Source organism: Carcharodon carcharias, chromosome 7 (genome assembly GCF_017639515.1).
Source record: "Carcharodon carcharias isolate sCarCar2 chromosome 7, sCarCar2.pri, whole genome shotgun sequence".
NCBI classification, from domain to species: domain Eukaryota; kingdom Metazoa; phylum Chordata; class Chondrichthyes; order Lamniformes; family Lamnidae; genus Carcharodon; species Carcharodon carcharias.
In genome coordinates this window covers 137,981,315-138,005,922 of record NC_054473.1, presented here as the reverse complement: position 1 = coordinate 138,005,922, position 24,608 = coordinate 137,981,315, and the positions used below count along the sequence as shown (strand labels likewise).

The following is a 24,608-nucleotide window of genomic DNA, read 5'->3' as shown; positions in this document are numbered from 1 at the left end:
GTGAGGATCTGTAATTGAGATAGCTGTGGGAGTCGGTGGGCTTGTAATGAATATTGTCTATCGCCAGAAATTAAAACAGATGTCAAGGAGGGGAAGAGAAGTGTCGGAGATGGACCATGTGAAGATGAGAGGGGTGGAAATTGGGAGCAAAATCGATAAACTTTTCTAGGTCCAGACGAGAGCATGAAGCAGTCATCAGCCAATTCGATTCATTTCACATGGTATCAAGAAACGGCTGAAGGCACTGGACACTGCATTCCGGCAATAGTATTGACATCAAGGCAGCATTTGACCGAGTGTGGTATCAAGGAGTCTTGGCAAAACTGGAGTCTGTGAGAATTAGGGGAAAGCTCTCCACTGGTTGGAGTTATACCTAGTACAAAGGAAGATGGTTGTGGTTGTTGGAGGTCAATCATCTCAGTCCTAGGACTTCACTGCAGGAGTTCCTTAGGGTAATGTCCTTGGCCCGACCATCTTCAGCTACTTCTTCAGTGACTTTTCCTGTTTCATAAGGTCAGAAGTGGGGATGTTTGCTGATGATTGCAGTGTTCAGCACCACTGACTCCTCAGAAACTGAAGCGTTCGTTGTCCATATGCAGCAAAACCTGGATAACATTCAGGTTTCGGCTGATAGGCGGCAAATAATGTTCACTCCATACATGTGCCTGGCAATGACCATCTCCAACAAGAGAAAATCTAATCATCTCCGCTTGACATTCAATGGCATTACCATCACTGAATCCTCCACTATCTACATCCTGGGGATTACCGTTGACCAGAAACTGAACTGTAACAGCCATATAAGTACTGTGGCTACAAGAGCAGGTCAGAAGCTGGGGATTCTGCGGTGAGTCACTCACCTCTCCAGAGCCTGTCCACTATCCATAAGGCACAAGTCAGGAATGTGCTGGAATACTCTACACTTGCTTGGATGAGTACAGCTCCAACAATATTCAAGAAGTTCAACACCATCTAAGAGAAAGCAGTCCGGCTGATTGGCACTCCATCCACCTCAAACGTTCACTCCACCACCAATGCACAGTGGCAGCAGTGTGTACCACCTACAAGATACACTACAACACCTTCCAAATTTGTGACTTCTACTACCTAGAAGGACAAGGACAGCAGATGCATGGGAACATCACCTGCAAGTTCCCCTCCAAGCTGCACACCATTCTGACTTTGAGCTATATTGCCGTTCCTTCACTGTTGTTGGATCAAAATCCTGGAACTCCCTTCTGAACACTGCTGTGGGTACATCTGCAACACGTAGACTGCACAATTCAAGAAGGCAGCTCACCACCAGCTTCTCAAGGACAATTAGTGATGTGTAATAGATGCTGGCCTAGCTAGCGACACCTACATCTCGTGAAAGAATTAAAAAGCTTGCCAGGAAACTGGTCCCGGCACAGTTCAGCTGAAGACTATCCCAATGGTATAGTTCTCTCATTCCCCATTATTGCTGCTCGTGCCCCATGAATCAAAACCCATTTCTCCCGCAACAATTGTTGAACCACACATTCAAGTTTCTGACCTTATGTACCTGTGCCAGTTGGCTCATGGGACAGGTAGTAATTCTTGGATTATTACCTTTGTGGTTCTGCTTTTTAATCTAGGCCCTAATTGCTCACACTCCCTGAGCAGGACCACTTCCTCAATCCTACCTATGTCATTGGTACCCATGTACACCACAACAACTAGAACTTTCCCCTCAGACTGCAAGTTCCACTCTGTAGCCTAGAGGAAATATGCTTAACCTTAACCCTGGCATTAGGCAGGCAATACAGCCTTTGGGACTCATGGCCTCAGCTGCAGGGAGCAGTATCTATTTCTATACTATCCTATACTACAGCTACATTCCGTTCTATCTCCCACCACCTCTCGTCTCCCCTCCCCTGCAGCACCCTGACTTTACCACTTGAATGGCTCCTTGCACTACAGTGCCACGGTCTGTTTGCTCATCCACTCTGCTATCCCTGTTCTCGTCCACACAAGCTTGCAAGAGCCTTGAACTTCCATTAAATTATAAATGTAATGCAAACTTCTATCTCCTTGGCGCCACTGCCCTGTTTAGAGGGATAAAATTGTAAAACTGAAGAATCGATTAGCTACCTGTACACCTAATTACTGCTTAATTCATCTCCCTAGCTGCTCAATGAGGCTATGCATAATTTTTACTTCATGTCCCTTCAATCCTGATCTATACTTCAAATCCCAAATTTAATCTATCCCCAAAACCACTTCTATCTCAGCAATATTACCCTCCCCTATCCCTACCTTACCCCTCCAACATGTTAAATATCATTCAGACATTCATAAACTCCAGGCTCATTTTTTCTAATGCTCTTTTCTGTAGCTTCCTGAACTCTGCTCAGCAAAAGCTCCAACCTATTCAGAACTCAGTTAACTGTATCCTATTTCATGCTCATCAATTGCCCAAACACCCCATTGATCCAACATTCTGATTTAAAAAAAATTTATTGTACAAATTCCTCCATGGCTAAGTTCCATTTCCCTATGAAACTTGCCTCAGTTCGATATATTAGCTGTACTCACCAATGTTCTGACTTGAACTACTATGTCAGCTTTGCTCAGTTCAAGTGCAAGTTCAGAGATTTGTGGGTGTAGGTTCCATTCCAGGGTTGGAGCATTTAGTTCTAGGCTAGAGTACTATGGAAGTGCTGCCTTTGCAAAGGTGCTTTATATGTATGGTAAACCCCAATCCCATTTGACTGTTTAGATGGATGTAAAAGGTACTATGCACTTCTTCAGAAAAGGGCAGGAAGTTCTCCTGCTGTCACCTCTGAAACAACTCCTCCAAAACAGATTAACTGGTCATTTGACTCCCTGCTGTTTGAGGGACATTTCCGAGTGGTCTTATTTCTCATTTACATGCTGCCTCTTGGCAACGCCATCCAAAAACATAGTGCCAGTTTCCACATGTATGCTGATGACATTCAGCCCTACTTCACCACCACCTCTAGCAACCCATCCAATTGCCTAACTGCCCATCCAATGACATTTAGTACTGAATGAGCAGAAATTTCCTCCAACTAAGTATTGGGAAAACTGTCTTTAGTCCCTGCCACAAACTCCATTCCCTAGTCACCAGCTCCATCCTATATTCTGGCAACTGTCTGAGGCTGAACCAGACCATTTGCAACCTGATGTCATATCTGACCCCGACACGGGCTACTGACTGCACATCCACACCATTGCTAAGGCTACCTTTTTTGCAATTTCGTAATGTTCAACTCTGTCCCTGCCTCAGCTCATCTGCTAAAATCCCCATCTATATCTTTATTACTCCTAGTTTTGGCTATTCCTATGCACTCCTGGCCAACCCCCCACCCCTCCATAAAACTTGAGGTCACCAAATCTCTGCTGCCAACGACCTAACTTGCATCGAGTTCCATTCACCTATCACCCCTGTGTTCGCTGACCTACATTGACTCCCACTTAAACAGTGCCTTGATTTTAAAGTTCTCATCTTTGTTTTCAAATCCCTCCTTTGGCCTCACCCATCCTTATCTCTGTAGCCTCCTCCTATAACCCTCTGAGATATCTGCGCTCCTCCAATTCTGACCTCCTGAGTATCCCTGATTTTAATCTTTGGGCCTAAACTCTGGAATTTCCTAAGATTTTCCTCCTCTCTACCTCTCTTTTTCCTCCTTTAAGACACTTCTTAAAAGCTACCTCTTTGACCAAGCTTTTGGTCAATGTCTTAATATTGCATGATGTGGCTTAGTGTCAAAGTTTGTTTATTTAATGCTCCTATTAAGCACCTTGGAGCATTTTATAACGTTAAAGCTACAAAAGAGTGCAAGCTGTTGTTGGTGACCTAGCAACATCAATGACAAAAAAGAGCCAGGTAGACTAATACAGTTGATGGAACTTTATTCTGCGCCAAACTGTGATATACCTGACTTTAGGAATGGTTGATGCTGACATTGAGTCCACAAAAATGTTTCATTTCCCAATATATTTCTCATCTGGATGGAGCACAAAAATGTGTACAAATTATTTTTAAAAATTACAGTACTTTTCATGGCCAACTCTTTTTATAGCTGTTAACCATTATCATCATCATCATCGTCGTGTACACTCTGCCTGAAGGCAGGTCCTTGGCTCATGGTAATCTTTCCATGTCACCTGGTCCTCTGCCAGTCTTTTCATTTTCAATTCATCTTCAATTTTCAAGCCATCCAGCATTGATATTCTCTTCCTTTTTCCTCTTTTCCCTTGATATCTTCACTCCATAACATATCCTACCAGTCCGTTGCTTCTTAAGATGTGCCCTATCCAGACTGTCTGCTCCTAATTATGCTCAACAAATGCTTTGTTCACTCTCCACAGCATTTCATCATTTGTTACTTTTTCTGTCCATCTGATCCTTTCCATTCTCCTCCAAACCTACATTTCAAAGCTATTTAGCAAGTTGGCCTCCTCTTTCCGTAAGGTTCAAGTCTCCCATTCATATAAAACAACATTCCAAGACACGGTCTTTACAAGTCGCTTCTTAACTTTTTTATTCAACCTTCCCATTGGCAACCGTCTCTTCTGACCAACTCCCATTGCTATCTTTTTTCTTATTTCTTTGTTGCACCTTCAAACTGCAGATATTATGCTTCCTGAATACTTGAATTCTTGCACCTGTTCTCATTCTTTTCCTTCTATGAATACAGTGAAAGACATGGAGTAGACTGGAGAGATAGATGACTTACAAGAAATCTCTACATAGGACAAACAGCAACAGTGAAAGTAGCCAAGAGGGAGTTGGAACCATGTTTAGTTGGAAGAGGAGTTTGACAAGGGTGTTGTTTATCACTAGTCCTCTTCAGCATCTATATAGAAGCAATGATCCAAAGAAGTGTTTGAAGACAGAATCTGACGTTAAGATTGGGGTGCGATAATTTTAATGTTGGTTAGATTTGCAGATGACAAAGCACTTGTAGCAAGCACAGAAGAAGGATTTCAAGGACTGGTAGATAGACTAGTAACAGCAGACATGAACTTTGGAATGGAAGTGAACATTCACAAAACCAAAGTGGTGCAAATCTCAAAATCACCAAGCTGTTAATCAGCACATTTTTATAAACAAGATTTTTCTAATCTCAAGTCTTATTAGTTTTATACCTGGAACTATGAGGGTTGGCTCATAAGTAGCATTCAGTAGGGATGTAGACATAGCAATATTGTGATGACCTTTGACCTGGAAGCAGTAAAGTAAGGAAAATCTGTTGTTATTTTAAAAAATCTGTGTAATCTGTAATTGTTTTGAAGAATTTTTAATAAGGGCTTTTAAGAGTTTGCATCTGTTGTGAAGGGATCAATTGTAATTTACTTGAATAATAAGAAATACTGGTCCATGTGACCTGGTGACCCTTACCTGGAAGCTGTCCCAACAGGAGTTAAGATGAAAAGCCATGTGGCCAGACACAGAGAAGGCAGATAAAGGAGGTGTTGCTGTGAAAAAAGCACAGGAGAGCTGCAGACACAAATGAGAGCTACAGGCAGAGGAGCTGGAGGATGAAGGCAATCAGCACACAGATGCAAGCACAAAGGGAAAGCACACAGTGAAAGAAAGACATAGAATTCTTGTGAGAAGAAGAAGCAAATCACCCTCAGGAAGAAGTCAGTTTTTTGTTTGGCAGAACAGGAGACAGGGGCTCTTAGAGATACTGTATGAGCTGGCTAAAAAGGCCTAAAATCTGGAAAGCTGTATGAATAACTTGGAGACACTAAAGAGCTGCGTGTTTTCCCAGAAGTGGCCAAACTGTGAACTGGGGTATTATTGGTTGGTCAGTTGAAAGCTACACCACCAGGAATGCTGTGACCCGAGGGAGAAAGGATTCATAGAAGTGTGTCTTGCTGAGGATAATCATGTCCACAAAACTCCAAGATGAAAGCTGTTGTCAGATAGGGCTCATGCCCTATACTGCATGAAGAAAGAACAGCGTATAGGGGAGGCAATGGTGTAATGGAAATGTCGCTGGACTTGTAATCCAGAGACCCGGGGTAATGCTTTGGTGACCCAGGTTCGAATCCCACCACGGCAGATGGTGGAATTTGAATTCAATTAAAAAGATCTGGAATTAAAAGTCTAATAAAACCATTGTCGATTGTTGTAAAAACTCATCTGGCTCACTAATGTCCTTTAGGGAAGGAAATCTGCTGCCCTTACCTGGTCTGGCCCACATGTGACTCCAGGTCCACATCAATGTGGTTGACTCTTAAATACCCTCTGAACAAGGGCTATTAGGGATCGGCACTTAATGTTGGCCTAGCCAGTGATGCCCACATCCAATGACTTTTAAAAAATATTGTTGAACTGTGTAGCTTCATAGTGCCACATATGTGCATGGAGTGATGTGAATACTTTTGTTGACTTTTTTGTTATATCGACTATTTAAAGTGAAATTTATCTTTTTATTAGAAGTATCATTTTCCCCTTAATTCATGTGTGACTTGTGTTGGTTCTGACTCATGTTAAAGTACAAGCAACAAAAAGTGGAATCTTGTTGGGAATTTCTTCACCTGGGGTCACTCAGTAAATTTGGTTATTTTGTTTTACGGTTCCCCTAGGGGTTGTGATAAAATTAGAATAAACCAAGCAAGTAAATATAGTTCAGTGGTCACAATGTAATAATCTGTCCACATTTATACTGTCTGTTTCACACCACATTCTAAATAAATGAATCATGTTCCCTTCTTGACCTTTATATCTTCCAGTAAAATTATTTCAATTCCAGGACTCTCTTGTCAACTTGTTACTTACTATTGCCTGAACTTTCTTCAACACAATTAGGGGGAATTTTAACTCTTGGGTGGAAAGCCAGTGGGTCATCTGGACTGCCTAGTTGGGATCTACAGAGAGAGGCCCGATCTATTTTAACAGCCGATCCTCGTTAACATTTTGCCAGCTAGCTGCCTGCAACAGGTGTCAGACATTCAATTCAGATTTTATGAGGTATGAAGATTTTATAGTATATTCAGAACAATAGGAATATACTACAGTAAAAACTGTCTTTGAAATGGCAGCCAATCTCGATTTTAATATGAATGATAAAATGTGATATCATGGCATTTTTATGACCTGTAAATTTTTGGTGGATTACACTGAGGCTAGATTTTTTTCAGTCTTTAAGAAATAGCAGAAACTGAATATATATTTTAATTCAGATACTCCGGAGTTGTTCTCAAAGTTGTTTAAAATGTACAAGATTAAGATTAGCAACATAGATGTCTATTTGCTTTCGCTGCAAAAAAATTGCAGTCCAGGTAAACATCAGCAAAGAATATGATCTAACTATTCTAGAACTGCTTTTGTTTGAAAATTGGGTGATAAACTCTGTATCCTGAAGAATAAAAACTGATGTGTATTCTGTGATTGAATTGTTTTTGGCGGTAATCTGCAATGTCAATGTGCAGTAGAAAAATGGAGTCCCAGTGACAGCTATTTTCATTTCTTTAATACACATTTATACTTTACAAATAAAAATCACCTAAGTATGCTGCACACTCCATAGTGGTGGAGTGATTGCTGGTCTTTGGTATCTATGAGTCAATCTGCGTGTCTTTACGGGACATTTGCATAGCCCAATGTAATTTGGAAGGATATTTGTTATATAAGTAATAGAGTGCAAATTCAACATTTTTAAATAAAACTTTAGGTTGATGATGACTCTCTTCAAGGTGTTTAAATTTACATTTCAACCAGATAGCACATCTGGAAGCATCGTGGCCACAAAACTAGCCTGTAAGGTCACTAGTTTCACTCAGTCATCCTGGCCTCCATTTGTATGGATCCTATGGCAAATTTCAGAAATTGGGTAGCTAAATTGTCTACCAAATATACTTTGATTTAAAAAGCAGAGTAAATTGTATTCTATATCATTAGGTTGTGTAACCCATTTTCTTTCACTGTGTCATTATTTGTAATAAATGTTATTTCCTTTTATAGAGTGATGGCAGTTTTAATCATGGAAACATATATCTGTAGTCATGAATAATATTACTTCAATCAGAAATGCACTTGAATTTAAATAATATAAGCAATTGCTAGATATAATGTACAAGTGTGTTATACAAATAATCTAAGAATGAGATCACTTGTGAAACTTAATTTTGAATGTTTAAAGTTAGATTTTGTTTATTACCACTGATAAATTCTCAGGTTGTTTTGGGTGGTGAAAAACTGATTTTGTCATGAATTTCAAAAACCCTGCAAAATTGCCAGTTATTTTTATTTCAAAAGTGAGATCTGAAGCCCCATTAAATGTGTAATATTAGGATACACATTGCTGAATCTGACTCCAGCGATATGATTAACAAAATAGAAACATTTCGTGCAATTATCACAATACAACATTCATGACACTTACTACCAGATGCAAATTTTAGCATGAACTATTTAATATTTCATATTAAATTCTTGGAATATTTGCTTTATAATTCAACTTTCGTGCGGTGCTATATCTAGCAATCAACTATGCACTATATAGTGCATGACACAATTACGAAGGACAGAATGTTATAGCAGCAGGATTTTATGTTCCGCCGAAGTCAGTGGAGTTTAGAATGGCTTGCCGCATTTTACAGCTTTGTCTCCACCACAAAGGAGCCGTAAAACTCTGGCCTAAATGTGCTGAAATTAAAACAGAAAGTGCTGGAAAACTCAGCAGCTCTAGCAGTGTTTGTGGAGAGAAACAGAGTTAACGTTTCGAATCCAATATGCGTCTTTGGAACTCTGAACTGTGGGTTCTGAAGAAGTCATATTTTACTTGAAACTTAATTCTGTTTCTCTTTCCACAAATGCTGCCAGACAATGAGTTTTTCCAGTGCTTTCAGTTTTTATTTCAGGTGTCCAGCATCCACAATATTTTGCTCTTATCGTACTAAATGTGCTACCCTTCTAAAATTGTTTAACAGTACTTTCTGACTATGGAGACTAAATTGCATTGGGAATCGTTATTGTGTCACATAAGTAAGGACTATGTGCTGTTTAAATATTTTAAGGGTTATTAGTTTCTTGACTGTGGCTTGGGAGTTACTTTTTTTTAAGTGTTAAAAATAAAAAAATCAACTTTACTGACTTTCTCCAAAAATTACTCTGGGACAATGAGCTCTAATTTCTCTTCTTTTGATTTTCTTCTGGTTTTTGGTGCAAAAAATAAAAACATAAAAATATCTGAAACTGAAAATATCCAAGCTTTTAAATCAACATATAAAATGACGTTAAAGGCTCTTAGATACAATATAATAAATGCATCATTGCAGTACCAGAAAAATCTAGGAGTCCTGTAAAAGGTCATTTGCAAAAGATTCCTTGGAAAACATCATTTTGAAGGACAATAGGAGGAAATATGGCCTTATGAGTGATCACAAATGTTGGTAATGCATTGTATGCTTGTGCTCTTTTTGTTTGAAATTAATTTATTTTACTGTGTGCTTCTCTAACAGAAGCTAAAGCTGCTAAAGGAAATTGAAGAGCGAAAGCTTCCATACTTAACACCCAAGGATGTGCAATTTGAACAGCTGGTAAGCCATTTTTACATACGAATGGGTTTTGAAATTGTAAAGGACATTTAATTACTGCAAATAATTCCATCATTACCCAATAGCCATTCCTAGACAGAATACGAGTTTGTGACATCAAAAATCATTCCCTTTTTTTTAATTACAACAGATTTAATATGATCATGAATGAGGACATAAAATATGTACTAAATCTAGAACTTGTGGATTCTGCAAGGATTTCTGCATTGCATCTATCAACATAGCAAGATTCTAGCCTAATTGCACAAGTCGTCAAGCACCTGTCTCCTAACCGCTAGCCTGTGAGTTCATTCTCAGGACGGTGGTCATTCTGACTTGCACACTCCATTGAAAATGATTTTCATCAGATCTTGTCTTGCTGTAAGATGCACACAATGTTGGGATGGAGGAGTGGAGAGAAGAACCTTTGTAGCAAACCACTTGCTTGTTAGCTATCACATTTGGATTGTATAATCCGGCAAACTATTGCTTGAAGAGTCACAGAAACCAATAGTGTGAAAATAATATTTGTATCACTTTCAGGTGTAATAATAGCTTTTGTAAACACTGAAGGTAAAATCAGGTAACCTGACCAGAGACTGCTATATAATATTTAATGCAGAATGCAGCCAGCTGTGCCCCTGCTAGGCCTTAGCATCCAGTGAGTTCTGCTAAAAGTAATGACTAAAACCTGGATTTATTAAAAATAAAAAAGGCATTATGAATGACATATGATAACTAATGGACCTATATTGAAGCTTAATAATATGTCAAAATGGTGGCACATCTTGCATAACATAGCTGAACAATTATTTTTTACATTTTAAGTGTTGATTTTAGACATTTATATGTCCATGAACTATGTCCTGTCCTGCTTATAGCTACTCCAAACAGGAGATCTGCTGTCATGTTATGTCATACTAGTCTGTCTTGCACTATCCTCACATATCCACTGTAGCTCGTCTGCAACCACTCTGTGACGTCTGTCATCTAACTATGCCTAAGTCGACCCCTCTTTCTGCTGCTCTCCACTTTGCCCTCTAGTGAAGACCTCTGTAGCATTTCAGCTCTGAAGAAAATGACTAAAATAGTGACATTTGCTTTCCTGGATGACACTTTTTAGAGTTCTTTTTGCTTCTGCAATTTGTGAACTGTGTACTATATTGCTTTTATGCTCAGGTATAGGTCCACTTTTTGTATAAATGCTACATTTTATCAGTAGGAAGAGGATAAATTGTATTAATACAATTTTGTTGTAACCCTCTGTATCATAAAAATGGTACATTGTAATAGGAAGTGCTTATCTCCTGCACATTCCTGCTGTTAATTTGACATGTATTGTCATTGGGATATTTGCTTCATTCCCAATCATTGAATTAAAGTGTCTGTCTTGGCTCAATGGTAACACCCTTGCCACTGAGTCAGAAGATGTGGCTCTAAGTCCTTTTCCAGGATTTATAAATAAAAAATCTAACCTGACACTACAATGCAATACTGAGGGAGAGCTGCACCATCAGAGACACCATCTTTCAGATGAAATGTTAAACCAAGGCCCCAGCTGTCCTCTCAGTTTTGAAGAAGAGCAGTGGAATTACCCACAGTGTCCTGGCCAATATTTAACCCTCGTCAACATCACAAAAAACAGATTATCTAACCATTATCACATTACTGGTTGTGGGACCTTGCTTTGTAGAAATTGGCTGTCTCATTTCCTACATCCCAACACTTCAAAGTACTTCATTCTTTGTAAAGTGCTTTAAGACATCTGGAGGTTATGAAAGGTGTGATATAAATGCAAGTTTTTTTTTCAACAGTGCTTTCCACATTTCACACTGAGGATGTGCTTAATAATTTTAATGTTTTGTTAAATATACATTAATGTGTATACGTGGGTCATAGGTGAGACACGAAATCCTGTAATTTTGGCATTCATATGGAGAAGCATGTACTATACTGAATAGCTTTTAGAAATTGTGTGTTAAATATAAAAGCGCTTTGAAAAACTTTTCTCCTCTGTTTAGTCAAAGGCCAAATATCCCAAATTATACTTGAGACGAGCCAGCTGTGTACCTCAGGAAATTCATCAAAAAGTCCAACAAGGATTGACAATGCTGCAAGACTGTAAGTGTTTGGCTCAAGATCTTGTTCAAATAAAAGGCAAAGATGTGCTTACACCAGTATATCGTCTACTTGTAGGAGACCCCGGCTCTACATATCATTACTTAAATACAAGGCTGTTTACAATACCTTGGCCTTCCCATGGTGTTGAGGTGAAGTACAACAGTGATGAAATAGGTAAAGCTTGCAAAGCTATTAAAGATCTTAATGAATACTTACATGTGGAAGCAATGAAAATTTTGTTGGATCAATGTTCAGCTGATGTTGAAGAAATTGGATTTGTGGCAAAGGCAGCAACTTCTACGCTCATCGAGGACTCAGGAAGTATGAAAGATGGAACTTATCACAACAAACAAAGCAACACCAATGCTGTGTTAAAAGATAGAACATCTTTTAATGTGGTTCTGTTGAACTTCATGGACCCTTCAAGAATGAAATACCTAAAAGAGGAGCCATACTTTGGAATGGGAAAGATGGCTGTGAGTTGGCATCATGATGAAAACCTAGTGGAAAGGTCAACAGTTGCTGTGTATAACTACAGCTGTGATGGTATGTATGGAAAGGAGTAGAGAATTACAGGGTTACTGCTTGCTGTTTTAATGTTTCCACCCCCTGAAGCTTTCTTCACACTTAGAGACTGCACACCTGCAAACTTGTACATCAATTTAGATTTACTGTTTGCTAATTGTTTTAGAGCACTGTAGAAATGTTAAATCGACACGTGTGGGCATACATGTTTCAGTATTTTATGGAATCCATTTTGTTTACATAAGCTGCCCTGTGCTTTTTTGGCGTGCAGTGCTTGTGTGTATTGTAATTAACTAACTGGTTGGATGCCAAGAATATAAAACCTGCAACAAAAAAAATTCATTGCCAAGTCCCTCAGGTGCACATTTCCACTCATATAAATGCTTTTATTGTCATTGACATCATCGTCTCTATTGGAGTGATTTGTCAAAAATGAACTAGCTGTTGCTGCATGCTGATTTTATTACCATATACTTTGCTTTCAAGATACTACTGGGGTTAGCTTTGAACAGAAGTACCTAATTCAATTTTTACCATTGTTTGTAATGTACTTTCTTTAGATTCTGTGGAAGCAACCCAGACCTTAAGAGCATACCCATAACTAGCAGCATGTTACATTACAGGTGCAAATTAATCAAAAGAATAGGCTTTTAGTTTTAGTTTATCTTCAACTTCAGTGATCACAATAATCAAACTCATTTGTTACCAGTAATTATCAGAGCTTTTAAATGTCTAACCTATGTGTCCTGCTTGAACTTTGGGTTTTGGCTATAAACCTTTTTAAAACTCAAAAAATAAGTAATTTTAACAAGCGCATTCCAAAGGTGCTGGATTTATTAGGAAACCCCAGGAAACTTTGATTGAAATTACTCCTTTTGATTGTAGTCCTCCATTTTACTAGTGCCATATCGGGAACAATGTTGCAGTTGATAATGCCTGCCAAAAGTTGGGGAAATTCTGTTGAACAGATATTCAGTTAGCCCACAGAGGTTTCTTGCTGTACTTGTTAAGCTCCATTATGTTAAAACCCCTTCAAAGCAATGGCATTTGCTAGATTTTTAAAGTACTACTGTGAAATTAAGTTCCAATTTATATGAACAGAGTTTTTAAACAAAATCCCTGCCAGGCTTTACTATTGATTTCTTTTTTCCTCAGGGTCTTCAGCAGATCTTGTTTTCTCATTTATGTACTCTGATCAAACAGTCTGGGACACAGTATCCAAGACTGTGGCAGCCCAAAAACAATTGGGGCTTTTCATTATGTTTCCCTTTCTTTCCACATTTTCAGCACAACTGAAATCAGTTGACAGATTACTGTGCACCTGTGTCAGACAGTTGGACATACTGATGAGGGGTTTCTGTAACGCATGAAGTCCCTCATCACTTAAGAACTGATTGCGTATGATAAATTCATTAGTCTATTTTATGTAATCTGCTTCTGAATGTGGGGGCTGTCTCTAAGGGAAACAGATTTATTATAATATACCTTACTGTGATTCTAATAAATCATTTTTACTCAACTCCTACTCTTTCTCCTTTTCAGATTTAGGACCTGCCTCGGATGAAAGCAACACAACGTCAATAAAGGGCAGAGACCCAGCACGTTGGCATGTCGGCCTAAAAGTAGCCTGGGACATTGCTACACCAGGGCTGGCATTGCCCCTTGAACCTGGCGACTGTTACTTTATGCTTGGTAACTTTTTAGCATTCTACCTACTCAGCTTTCCCGTGAGGCACTCTTGGTGGTGCAGTTCAAGAAATTCAAAGGTTTCCTTTAAGATACCTTCAGGCATTTTAATACCATTTTTATCTGAAATGAAAGTTATATAGAAATTGGTTTTATGTTGCAATGTGTGCAATGGACTTACCTTTGGAACTTATAGTTTCTTTCTTCCAAAGTATTGTTGTGAGGGGATGGCATTGGGTGATGGTGGAAACATTTTGGGCTGAACCTTCGGAGGAGTGGCGCTGGCAGATAGCTACTCCATGCCTTTTTTTTTGCACTAAGGTGGAGTTCCACATTTCTGGCTCAGACTTCTGAACCTGGCCTCTTTAGAAATGTGGAGCACACCTGCTTTCGGAGACCTTCTCTGTAGCACAGGATTATTGGGGGAAGCCAAGTCATGCCCCTCTTTACAGCACTAGCTGTCTTATTTTGTTAAGTCTTCATTCATTAATACACTGAAAATCTTTGGCACAGTTAAATAGCTTTTCAGTGTGTTAGTGAATGTATGTGGGCAAGGTAAGTGCGTAGGGTTGCAGGGTGGTAGAATGGGTAGAGTGCCAGCTGGGTAGCCTGGTAGGTGGTAGAGTGCAAGCTGCATAGGCTGGTAGGTGGCAGAGTGGAGCTGAGGGGGAATCAGAGGGTCAGGGAGGGAGTCGGGGGGCATGGTGGGGAGTGGGGGGGGGAGGTCAGTGGGGAGTCATAGGGTGTCAGTTGTATAGTTGCCCAGAAGTTATGGATGGGTTTTTTCTGTCTAATATTTCCTGGGTGACTATCCACATAAGTAAGTTGGAACCATCCAAAGTCTCCGACTCCAACTCAGAGTTGGAGACTGTTTCAGAGGGTCCCAGGGAGTAGGGAATTGTCCATCGGAAGTCTCTGATCATCTGGAGACTGGAAGAACTGGGTCAAAGACAAGATTTTACACTTTTTAAGACATTGTAATCTTTTCGATCCCCTTTGGATGAAGTGTCGTTCAAAAAGTGAGGTACATTTCTTGATTAAAAAATACATTTGCCTAGTTAAATGCCTTCAGAAGTGAAGGAAATGTTAGAACCATGGAAACTAACATTGTTAATCTGCTGCCAAGTTGGAATGAGACAGTTTGATATGTGTATCCACATAGTGTGTTAGTACTTTGGGTATGAGACAAAATAAAATTGTCCTGCAGTGCCATGCTATAGGTAGAATTCTTGCTTTGAAACAAGTGTAATTTGATCTTTATGGTTTTTATGAAAAGGAAACAGTTTCACTTAATTAACAATAAAATATTGGTCTGCAGAGGAAGTGTGCACTGGGCCCTGCTGTCTCAGATGCAGGTTCCAGGGCGTCTGATACACGAGTTGTTCAGTGTAAGCCATAAATTCACACACACACTAAGAAGGTGTGTGAAAGGTTTAATGCTTACTGTGCCCAGAAGTCTAGTTAAATAAGGTTATTATAGTTTCAGTGTGAAAGAATGTGAATCTTGCCCTCTCCTAAATATTTGGAACAGTGATGCTTCATCTGTACTGGCCCATACTGACATTTGGTCCTTTAGAGAGGAAACCAAGATAAAGAGGTTTAGAAGTGATAACAGACTGATGATTACATGCTTACCCTGGGTACGACCTTTTGTAGAGTCATTTATGCTAACAGGCATCAACCAAGTTTTTTGTACCAGTACTTCTTAATGAAATGAGAAAATTATTGCTCTGCATTGACTGGCCATATTTACATTTATTTTAAAAAAAGGTACTGATTAAGCTCATACTTGACTAATTTAATCATAGAAAATAAACACACAGCAGAATTAGGCAATTGAGTCTTCGTTTAGAAGCTACATGCAAATGCGACACCCATTAAATGACTTGAGTAAATGAAAAAACAGGTCAAATTAAAAACAAAACAATTATAAGCATTTTCTTCTGCAAAGTTCCCTGGTCTCATGGCTGTACAGACAATCTGCTCACAGGCCAGCCTTTATATGCTCAGAGTCTTCATCACCAAGCAGGACTGACTTTACTTTCCTTCACACTTGAGCCTTTGGCCCTAATATTTACTCAGGGCTATAAAGAGAGTGAAGAATTTCCAGAGCTTAGAGGTGTGGGATTCTGGATACCTTGCTGAAATTAAGTGCAGGATGTCTTTTAAATGTTTCCAACAAGTTTCCTGCCTGACAAACAGCCAGATAGACAGGTTGGCTATCTGTTGGGTGGGAAAGCAACCAAGGAGCAGATGCTAGATATGTAGGAGATCACTGGGGTGGTGGTGGTGGGATGAGTTGAAGATTGAGGGGATTGGGGGAATTTAGACTGTGGAGTGGTGAACAATCAGAGATCATGGAGGAGGTTGGGGCATGGGGTTTGGCCATTGTGGGTTCTGTAAAATGGTTAGCTTGCGGTCTGTGGCTGCTCAGCTCACAAAGTGCAATAAAGGCACTTATCTCATGGATCTCGCCTCAATTACCTGCCAGGATTTCAAGCCCCAGCTAGGAAATCTGGCCTCCATGGGCTTCAAATTAAAATGCTTTTAAAGTGGAGGCAAGCAGCTTCCTGAAGAGATTTTACTGACCCGCCTCATAAGTGCGGATTGGTCGGTTGTGGTTAGGTTTCAAAATTTTAAATTTTTAACTCCCACTCACCCCAATCCCACACACCCTCAAGGATTAAAATTCTCCCCTTTGACTCTGCTTATTACTTCCTTTGGTCGATTGGTCAAGATCTCAAATTTGATGTATGAGGATACATCAAATAAAGAGGTAACGGGAAACCGCACTTGCTGTCTCATTTTCACCTTACTACCAACTAACTCTGGATATTCTGAATCTGCCTTTACATATTACCTACTGCTGACGGAAGCTCATTTCATTCACTTAAATATATATGCTCAGAATCCTAATGAGAACTAAAAAGAAACCAAAATTAAACACTGTCAGCTTCTTTGGGTTTTTTTAAAATTGGAGGTGAACAACGATGCCAGTTGAGGGAACTATTTGAATGGATGTTTTGAATATTGAAAAACTGATGCAAAGTGCTAAATAAACTTGCTTAATGGGAATAAGCTGGAGGAAGTTTGAAAGCTGCCTTTTGGCTCAGTCAACACAAAACAGTTTTTAATCTATCCACTGTAGTTAGAACTTAATACTACTAATCATAAATTCCTGTTAAATATCTAGCTTTAAGCAATGCACTATGCTTAACCACCTAATTTGCCATGGCTGATTTTCACACTGCATTCCACACTCTTGCTTTCTGTACTGTAATTTGTTGTTTTACTGGAGAGTAATTGTTAAGTTCTGAATGCTGTTTTTTTTTATAGATTTAAATTATGCACTCTTGCTTAACTTGTAACATCTGCTGAAAAGATTTGTTTCACAGAAGTCCATAGGACCATAGATGTTTACAGCAAGAGGCCATTCATCCAATCATGTTTGTTCTATCAGTTTGTTATGGTATTATAAGATGAATCTCATTGTTCTGCTGTCTTCTTATAGCTCTGTACCTTTCGTTGCTTCAGATATTTGTCTACCTTTGCCTGAAAAGATGCAAGTCGGACTCTTCCTGTGATAAAGTATTCCATGATCCTTGATGTGAAGGAGAGAATTCTACTAACCTTCCCATCACTCTCTGTTTTAAGTGCTCTAGTACAAATAATTTCAGTACCGCAAATGTTCCCCAAGACTAAGATTGCTGATTTTTCTCACCCTTAATATACAGATGAATCCGTGCCATATGCTGTCTACTTTAAACGTTTTAATGTAATGGGACACCCAAAATTGCAGATTGTACTCTAACTGTGACCTTACCATCGCCTTGTACACATGTATCATTGGCCCAAACGTTGCTGTCAGAATAACAGTGAGGCCAACTTAACCATTATTTATGCATGAATGCTACAGCAACTTCAAATGAGAACACATGCAAGGTTAAATGCAGAAAATCAAGAGTTCCTGCCCAAAATCTACAGATTTGTGAAAATGGCATCTCTGGCTCACCACTGAATTGTACTGACATGTATAAAGTTACAGTATTTGTGTGATAGATACAAGATAAACTCACTGCAGTAAATTAAGTCTTGCCAATTTCATCTAAGTACACTTTTAATGAAATGATAAATGCCAGTCAAACACTCTGAATCAAAAAATTAACTGTTTGAAGCATGAAGTCTTATTCTTTCAGGTTGCAATAGAACCTATAATCAAACATCCCAAGGTGCTTCACAGGGAGATTGTAAAAAAAAAAATTGACGCCGAGCCACATAATGAGATATTAGGGCAGATGGCCAAAAGCTTGGTCAAAGAGGTTTTCTTTAAGGAGTTTATTAAAGGAGCAAAATGAGGCAGAGAAGCAGAAGGGCTTAGGGAGGGAATTCCACAGCTTAAAGCCTAGGCAGCTGAAGGCATGGCTGCTAATGGTGGAGCAATTAAACTCAGGGATGCTCAAGAGGCTGGAATTGGAGGAGCACAAATATCTCACAGAGTTGTTAAGCTGGAGCAAATTACAGAGATAGGGAGGGCCAGGCCATGGAAGGATTTGAAAACAAGGATAAGAATTTTAAAATCAAGGCATTGTTTAACTGGGAGCCAGTATAAGTCAGTGTGAGTTAGTACACAGAAAGCAGGGTTTTGATTTACCTCGGGTTTACAGAGGGTAGAATGTAGTAAACCAATGAGGAGTGCGTTAGAATTGTCAATTCTGAAGGTAACAGAGGTTACCAATTGTAACAAAGTTTATAGTTTGGCATTTTTGCGAATTGCCCTGATGAATGCAAGACGAAAAGTTTCAACAGCATGTCTTTAGTTCAGCAATACTGAAGTAACAAAGGTTTTTGGAGATTTTAAAAATGTAAAATTTAAAATGTATTTTTTAAACTTTTCTCTGTTTTTACCTCTCCCTCTCAATTCAATAAATCTATCCTTCTCTTTTTCTTGCAGCACCTGATTTGACATTAATTCCACCTGCTCTAATTTACAATTCCCTCTCAGTCATTCTGCTGCTAATTTCACATTTCAGTCTGGTGAAGGAAACACTACACAGTTACTTACTCTATGCATTCAGATCTCAGATGTCTTGTTTCCACTGATGCTGTGTCATCACCTTAAGCTTTCAATAACTTGATGTGCAAAAATTAAAAAAGCACTAAATATGCAAGGAGAACTAACAACAGATGCTGTTAGATGCTCTGCTACTACAAATTATAGTCCTTTATCTTTTGATCTTATACTCTATTTCTGCATTTTTAAAACCAAAGATTCTACTGGACTTTTTATGACTTGAAGGAATTATTTATTTGGACTTTTCGGTTTATTTATTCATCTCACACATTTGCTTTATTTCTTCTTCAATAACCTCTATTAAATTATTTGACAGATTTAATGGTTCCATGCTTGCCATCCTTGATTATCTCATACAATTCTAAATTTTCACTGATTTAGTCTTGAATTATTGGATTCTAAGCATTTGCCCACAACTGATGTTGGCCTAATTGGTTGACAGTTATCTTGTTTGTTTTCTTCTCCTTTTTCGAATCGAGGTGTTACACTGGCTACCCTCTAGTCCCCTGTGAAATTTACATAGAGAAGGAAGGTAAAGTTGTTCCCTTAGTGATCCGAATAAGCATTCTTGCAATTACACATAACTGGCACAATGGTCCCAGGTTTGGCATTGCCCCATTAATGTTTTTACATTTGGATAATGCTCTTAAGACACAGTAAATCTTGCATCCCAGTATGACATATTTGGAACCAGTGTTTAAATAAGAAAAGTTGTGTGATAATGCCCAACATATTGATACATCATGTCCCAAGTTCAAGTATCTTATTTCTTTAGTGGTTTTGGTAAGATTATTTTATTATGCAGAGGTGGGAGCTTTACAATAGATCCATATTAATTGGAGAGCTATCTTGAGCAGAAGAGGCAATGGGTGGAATTTTCTGCACCTACCTGCCATGGGGATTTTCTGGTCCCCTTGCAAGTCAGTGATCTCCTGGCTGCAGCGCCACCTTGCCTGCAGCGGGTCCCATTTGCGACGGGGCTGGAAAATCCCAGCCAATGTTTTTAGTGGCCTTTACAAGATCATATGGGAAAGATGTTCCTTGCTGGCTTCAGGACCCTACTGTCCGGCTCAAATGGGAGTCAGAAACCTGCACTGTATGGGGAAGAGTGTGATTTTTCCCTGAATTGGTCAATTGCCCAGTGGGCAGACTCATTGCCTAATTAAGGATAGCAGGTGTGTTCTTGAAGCTTGAGAGCCAATAGGAGGTCCTGCAGATCAGAATCTGCAGCAGGATGCTTTTGCAGGTAAGTGAGGGGGTGCCCTCTCTCTAACATTTTTAAATTCAAAATAAAAAATGCCCTCAGTAGCTGGGTCACAATTGTGTAGTGGGGTGTGATTAAGGGAGGGCCTCTAAGCCTGCTAGCAGTGCTGCCCCCCTGGTTTACCACAGGAGGCTTCTCCAGGCAGCTGCCCTGTTCCTTGATGCCCCTGTGGCTTGGAGGCCAACTGGAAAACAATGGGCCCTTATTTAATTGATTAAGCTACCTTCTGTTTGTTGGTTGAGTAGCCCCATTGCACCCTCCTCCCGTCGCATCTCCTGGAGAATAGCTAGGGAACTGGCATGCCAGTTGGCAGTCACCTGAGTCTAAAAGTTCTGCCCTTTGTCTCTACTTGGCAACAAGAGTTTGGACAAGGAGATAATTTTAAAAGACATGTGCTTTGCAGATTGCCAGTCTCTGATTCTGAATTACATATACTCATAAAGTTGTGCTGCAGAAAGCTTCTTGAAATTACATGGCCACTTGGAGGTTCTAACTTCAACTTTTCCAAGAGACAGATTGTAATTAAGGAAAGGAGGAGTTGTGTTCCAAATGAACAGAATTCAAGATGCAACAGATTATTTAAACTTAGGGCAGCAGCATTAACTCATAGGGATCGCATGAAATTCCTTTTGCCATTGCGACCAGACTGTTCATACTATCCTGTTTGTGCAATGTTGTCAAATTCCTAATTTTGCACCAACCAAGGGAAACTTCTTAATGGTAGAATCTCAGTCATACTATAAAGGTGAGTATGTGGTCACATTACTGTTTCTGATATCTGATCCTCAGCACTAATGGCGAAGGGCATTGCCATAATGTACCCACCATTTATTGGTTGGTCGACCTTTTGGAATGGAGTGTTCACCCATGTGAGAGATGAACTCAGAGGGCTTAGCCACTATGCCAAAGTCCATGACACAGAAAAACCGGCTCATATTACAAAACAGATGTGACATTTATTCAGCTGAAGATGTTTTCAACAGATAATGTGGTAGTTGTTTGTTATCTGAACAAGGAAAATGAGATTCAGTGCAAGGGTGAATTAAAGAGGAACCGTGATGCAAAAAACAAAAGCCCTTGCTGATTGCCCTTCCTTTATCAGTGAACCTGAAAATATGCCGTCAGTTGTTATCCACAATTGACTTATTTGCCTCAGGAGAGTATAGTTGTCGTCTTTTTATTTAAGACTGCAGTAACTGGTCTGTTTTCATACTATGGCCATTCTTTTTCTTGGTGAAGAAAATTCTTTACAAGTCTATCTTATTCTATTCTGATGTATGCGATCTTAATACATACTAAGAGAGCCAGTGATAAAATGATCCTGAGAGAATGATGCTGGCTTGAAAGCCTTAGTGTTCTACTTTTCTAGCTTTCTTGATGGTTTGCTTATTACTCATGCCAGATTTCATTGTTGTCCAACATAAGACAATGTCTTTAATGTTCAGCAGCTTAGGTTAGTATTTCAACCGCTGAATTTACAGTTCATCCAAAATATCACTAGCTTCCACAAGCCTATTATTCGTAAGCTGTACAATTATAAGTTGAAATGTTTATCAAATGCCTAGATAAGAACTTGATCCTTTGTCCAATCAATGTGATTTAGGTCTTCGGTTACCTCATTGGGGTCCATATGCTGCAATGTCAACTTGCTAACTACTGTTGGGGAGATTATAGCCTTGTTTTCCGGTATTACAGACCCCTGATGCCGCTCAGCTTGAGACCTTCATGTTATTCTACATGGACCAATGAAAATTATTTTATTTGTCAATGCATAGGTAATTGACATATTGACATAACCATTTGCTGAAAAGCATAGCTGCAGCTTACATATAACTCACAAGTTTCTTTCTTCAGCAAACTCTGAGAAAGTAGATTACTCATCTGTCCTACACCCTTACCAGATGAGAAATCAGTTACAAAGACTTGAAATTCACCAAAACGTCTCATGGAGCCCAGATATAGAAGCAGGACATTTTTTCACTGCAGTATTTTCAAATTTATTATTCACCCCAGAAACCAATCTATTAAACCTTCACTGTATTGCCTCCAGTGCAAGTATATCCTCCCTTAAATATAGAGTATAAAACTGCACACACTGCTCCAGATGTGCTTTCACCAAAGCACTGTACAGTGGTAGCAAGACTTCCTTATTCTTGCACTCCAATTCCCTTGCGATAAAGGCCAACATGCCCATTTGCCTTCCCAGTTGCTTGCTGTACCTGCTTGCTAACTGTGTTTCTTGTACAAGTATGTCTAAATCTCTCAGAACAGCACCATTTAAAAGTTTCACACCTTTTATAAAATATTCTGCTTTTCTATTCTTACTACCAACCTTAACCTCACACTTTCCCACATTACACTTTACCTACCATGTGGTTGCCCGTTCACTTAACCTATCTGTATCTCTTTGCAGCTTTTTGTGTCCTCCTCATAGCATACATTCCCACCTAGCTTTGTTTCATCAGCAAACTTGTACAAATTGTATATAGCTAAGGCCGTGATCCTTGCAGTTACAGCCTGCCAACTTGAAAAAGCTCCATTTATCCCTACTCTCTGCTTCCTGTCCATACACCCACTCTATGCACCTTTATCTTGCATGTTAGCTGTCCTTAATTCATATTGAGAGTCTTGCATTTGGGAGCCCAAGTGGATAGCAAACCGTATAGCCCTCCACAGCATGCTGCCGATTATCTGTCAGCCTGTTTTAAGTTATTGTCATTGACCAATTTTGGCCTCATTGAGTTTTCTTTGAGGTCATGAAACTCAGCATCAAAAGGAAAGGAGAAAGAGGGAGCACTTAATTCTGAAGGAGTATTGCCTATTGTGAATACTAAAGGGAAGCATGATAAGACAGACGAAATTTCTTTGGGTGAACCTCCCTTTAGGATGCAGAGTAAGTGAGACTTCAGAGGTATTCTGTCTTGAATAAATTACCAAGGTTCATAATATGTTAGATTTAGAAATGAACCAGTGTACAAACTTTTTATCTCTCACCTTCTACTCTACAGTTGGTACGAAGTGACAGAAGTGCATTTGCAAAGAGACCATGCTTATCATAGCCAGGTCGAAGATGCACTTGAAAGGCACCCTACAAGGAAAGGAGCATTAATTAAGGCACCTAATCATCTATTAACAGCTAATATTCAAAATATATATCATTCTGCAAAAGCATGAATCACAGGTTGAAAGCATTATTGTACATGTGGAAGTTCACTTCTGTAACATGAGAACATAAATATGATTTTATATTTGGTTTAGTTCTGTTTCTGAACTTAAATTTACTGTTAAGCCAAAATGGAAAAGAAGGACTGACAGAAACAGACAATAAAACACACAGTATCTGAAACGTTTTTAGCACCAATCAAGAATTGAGTATTTGTAAAAATTGATGGGTAATGATTTTCACAATAGGGCAGCTCATTGTCAACATATAGCTATGCCATGCTAAACTATTTTGTAAAAATCTTCCACCAGTTTTTCACAGGCATGTGCTTAGTGACGTCAGTGGGCACTGATTCTCTCTTCTGTTTGCTGACATCATGTTTGAAGATTACAGCTTCCTGGGATCAGTTATCAGGAAATAGTGAAAGCTCTTTTCAAATCCATGAGAGCTCTTCATAGTGGGCAATAATGAAACATACTTTCAAACAACCGATAGACATTTACGTAGAAGTGCACTTATCTTAATAATAAAAATGGACAATTGGGGAATGTAATTTGAAGAAGCAACCAAACACTGAGCTCTACCAACCAAGGAATCTAACTCAAGGTGTATACAGAATGACAATTACTAAAACCTCAGAGGTCATTAACCTACTTGTATGTAGTATTTTCTAATTACTTAGAAAATTATGATCTTTGATGTCGTAACACATTGTCAAGTTTTAGAAGGATTAGTGTTGGTCCTTAGCAGTCTATACTTCTTAAAACTTCACTGTGCAGGATGAACCAAATCTCAGAATTTGAAAACAGCTACAGTAAAATTGCGATGAGCCAAATTTGGATGACACAAAACTCTGTTATATCGAAGTTGTCAGCCAATCCCACCGACAGAATAGCAAGCCCCACAGAATGATGCCTGTGATGAACTGAAATTCTGCACTAGTAACTCAGGATTAGCCAAACTTCCCTACACTTGTCATATGACTGTGCCGACCAATCAAAGCAGAGTTAGACCACACAAGTGCAAAATCATGAAGCTCTGGGCAAGCCATCATTTGACATCGAGGTCTCCCTGTGAAAGGGAAGGCAAACATCTTGGAACTGTTTGAAAAACAGGCATTCCCTCTAGCAAGTAAAAGGATGAAAATGGCTGCCCATCCCAACAAAGAAGCTCTGCTACTGTGATTCAAAGCAACCTGAGTAGAGAACGTTCCCATCTCCAGTCCAATCTTGTAGGAAAGG

General features: G+C 39.3%; 1 protein-coding gene across 14 annotated transcripts in view; it reads left to right on the top strand.

Moving 5' to 3' along the window:
• fto (FTO alpha-ketoglutarate dependent dioxygenase) overlaps positions 1-24,608 on the top strand; it is a 426,363-nt gene that overhangs the window by 67,013 nt on the left and 334,742 nt on the right. For all 14 annotated transcript variants that reach the window (XR_005943490.1, XR_005943489.1, XM_041191082.1 and 11 more), the window contains 3 exons: positions 9,463-9,540; positions 11,559-12,204; positions 13,726-13,875. Coding sequence is in view for 12 of the 14 variants with exons in the window: in XM_041191082.1 (XP_041047016.1) it covers positions 9,463-9,540; positions 11,559-12,204; positions 13,726-13,875 (874 nt within the window). In the remaining 2 variants the exon portion in view is untranslated. The remainder of the gene's footprint in view (positions 1-9,462; positions 9,541-11,558; positions 12,205-13,725; positions 13,876-24,608) is intronic.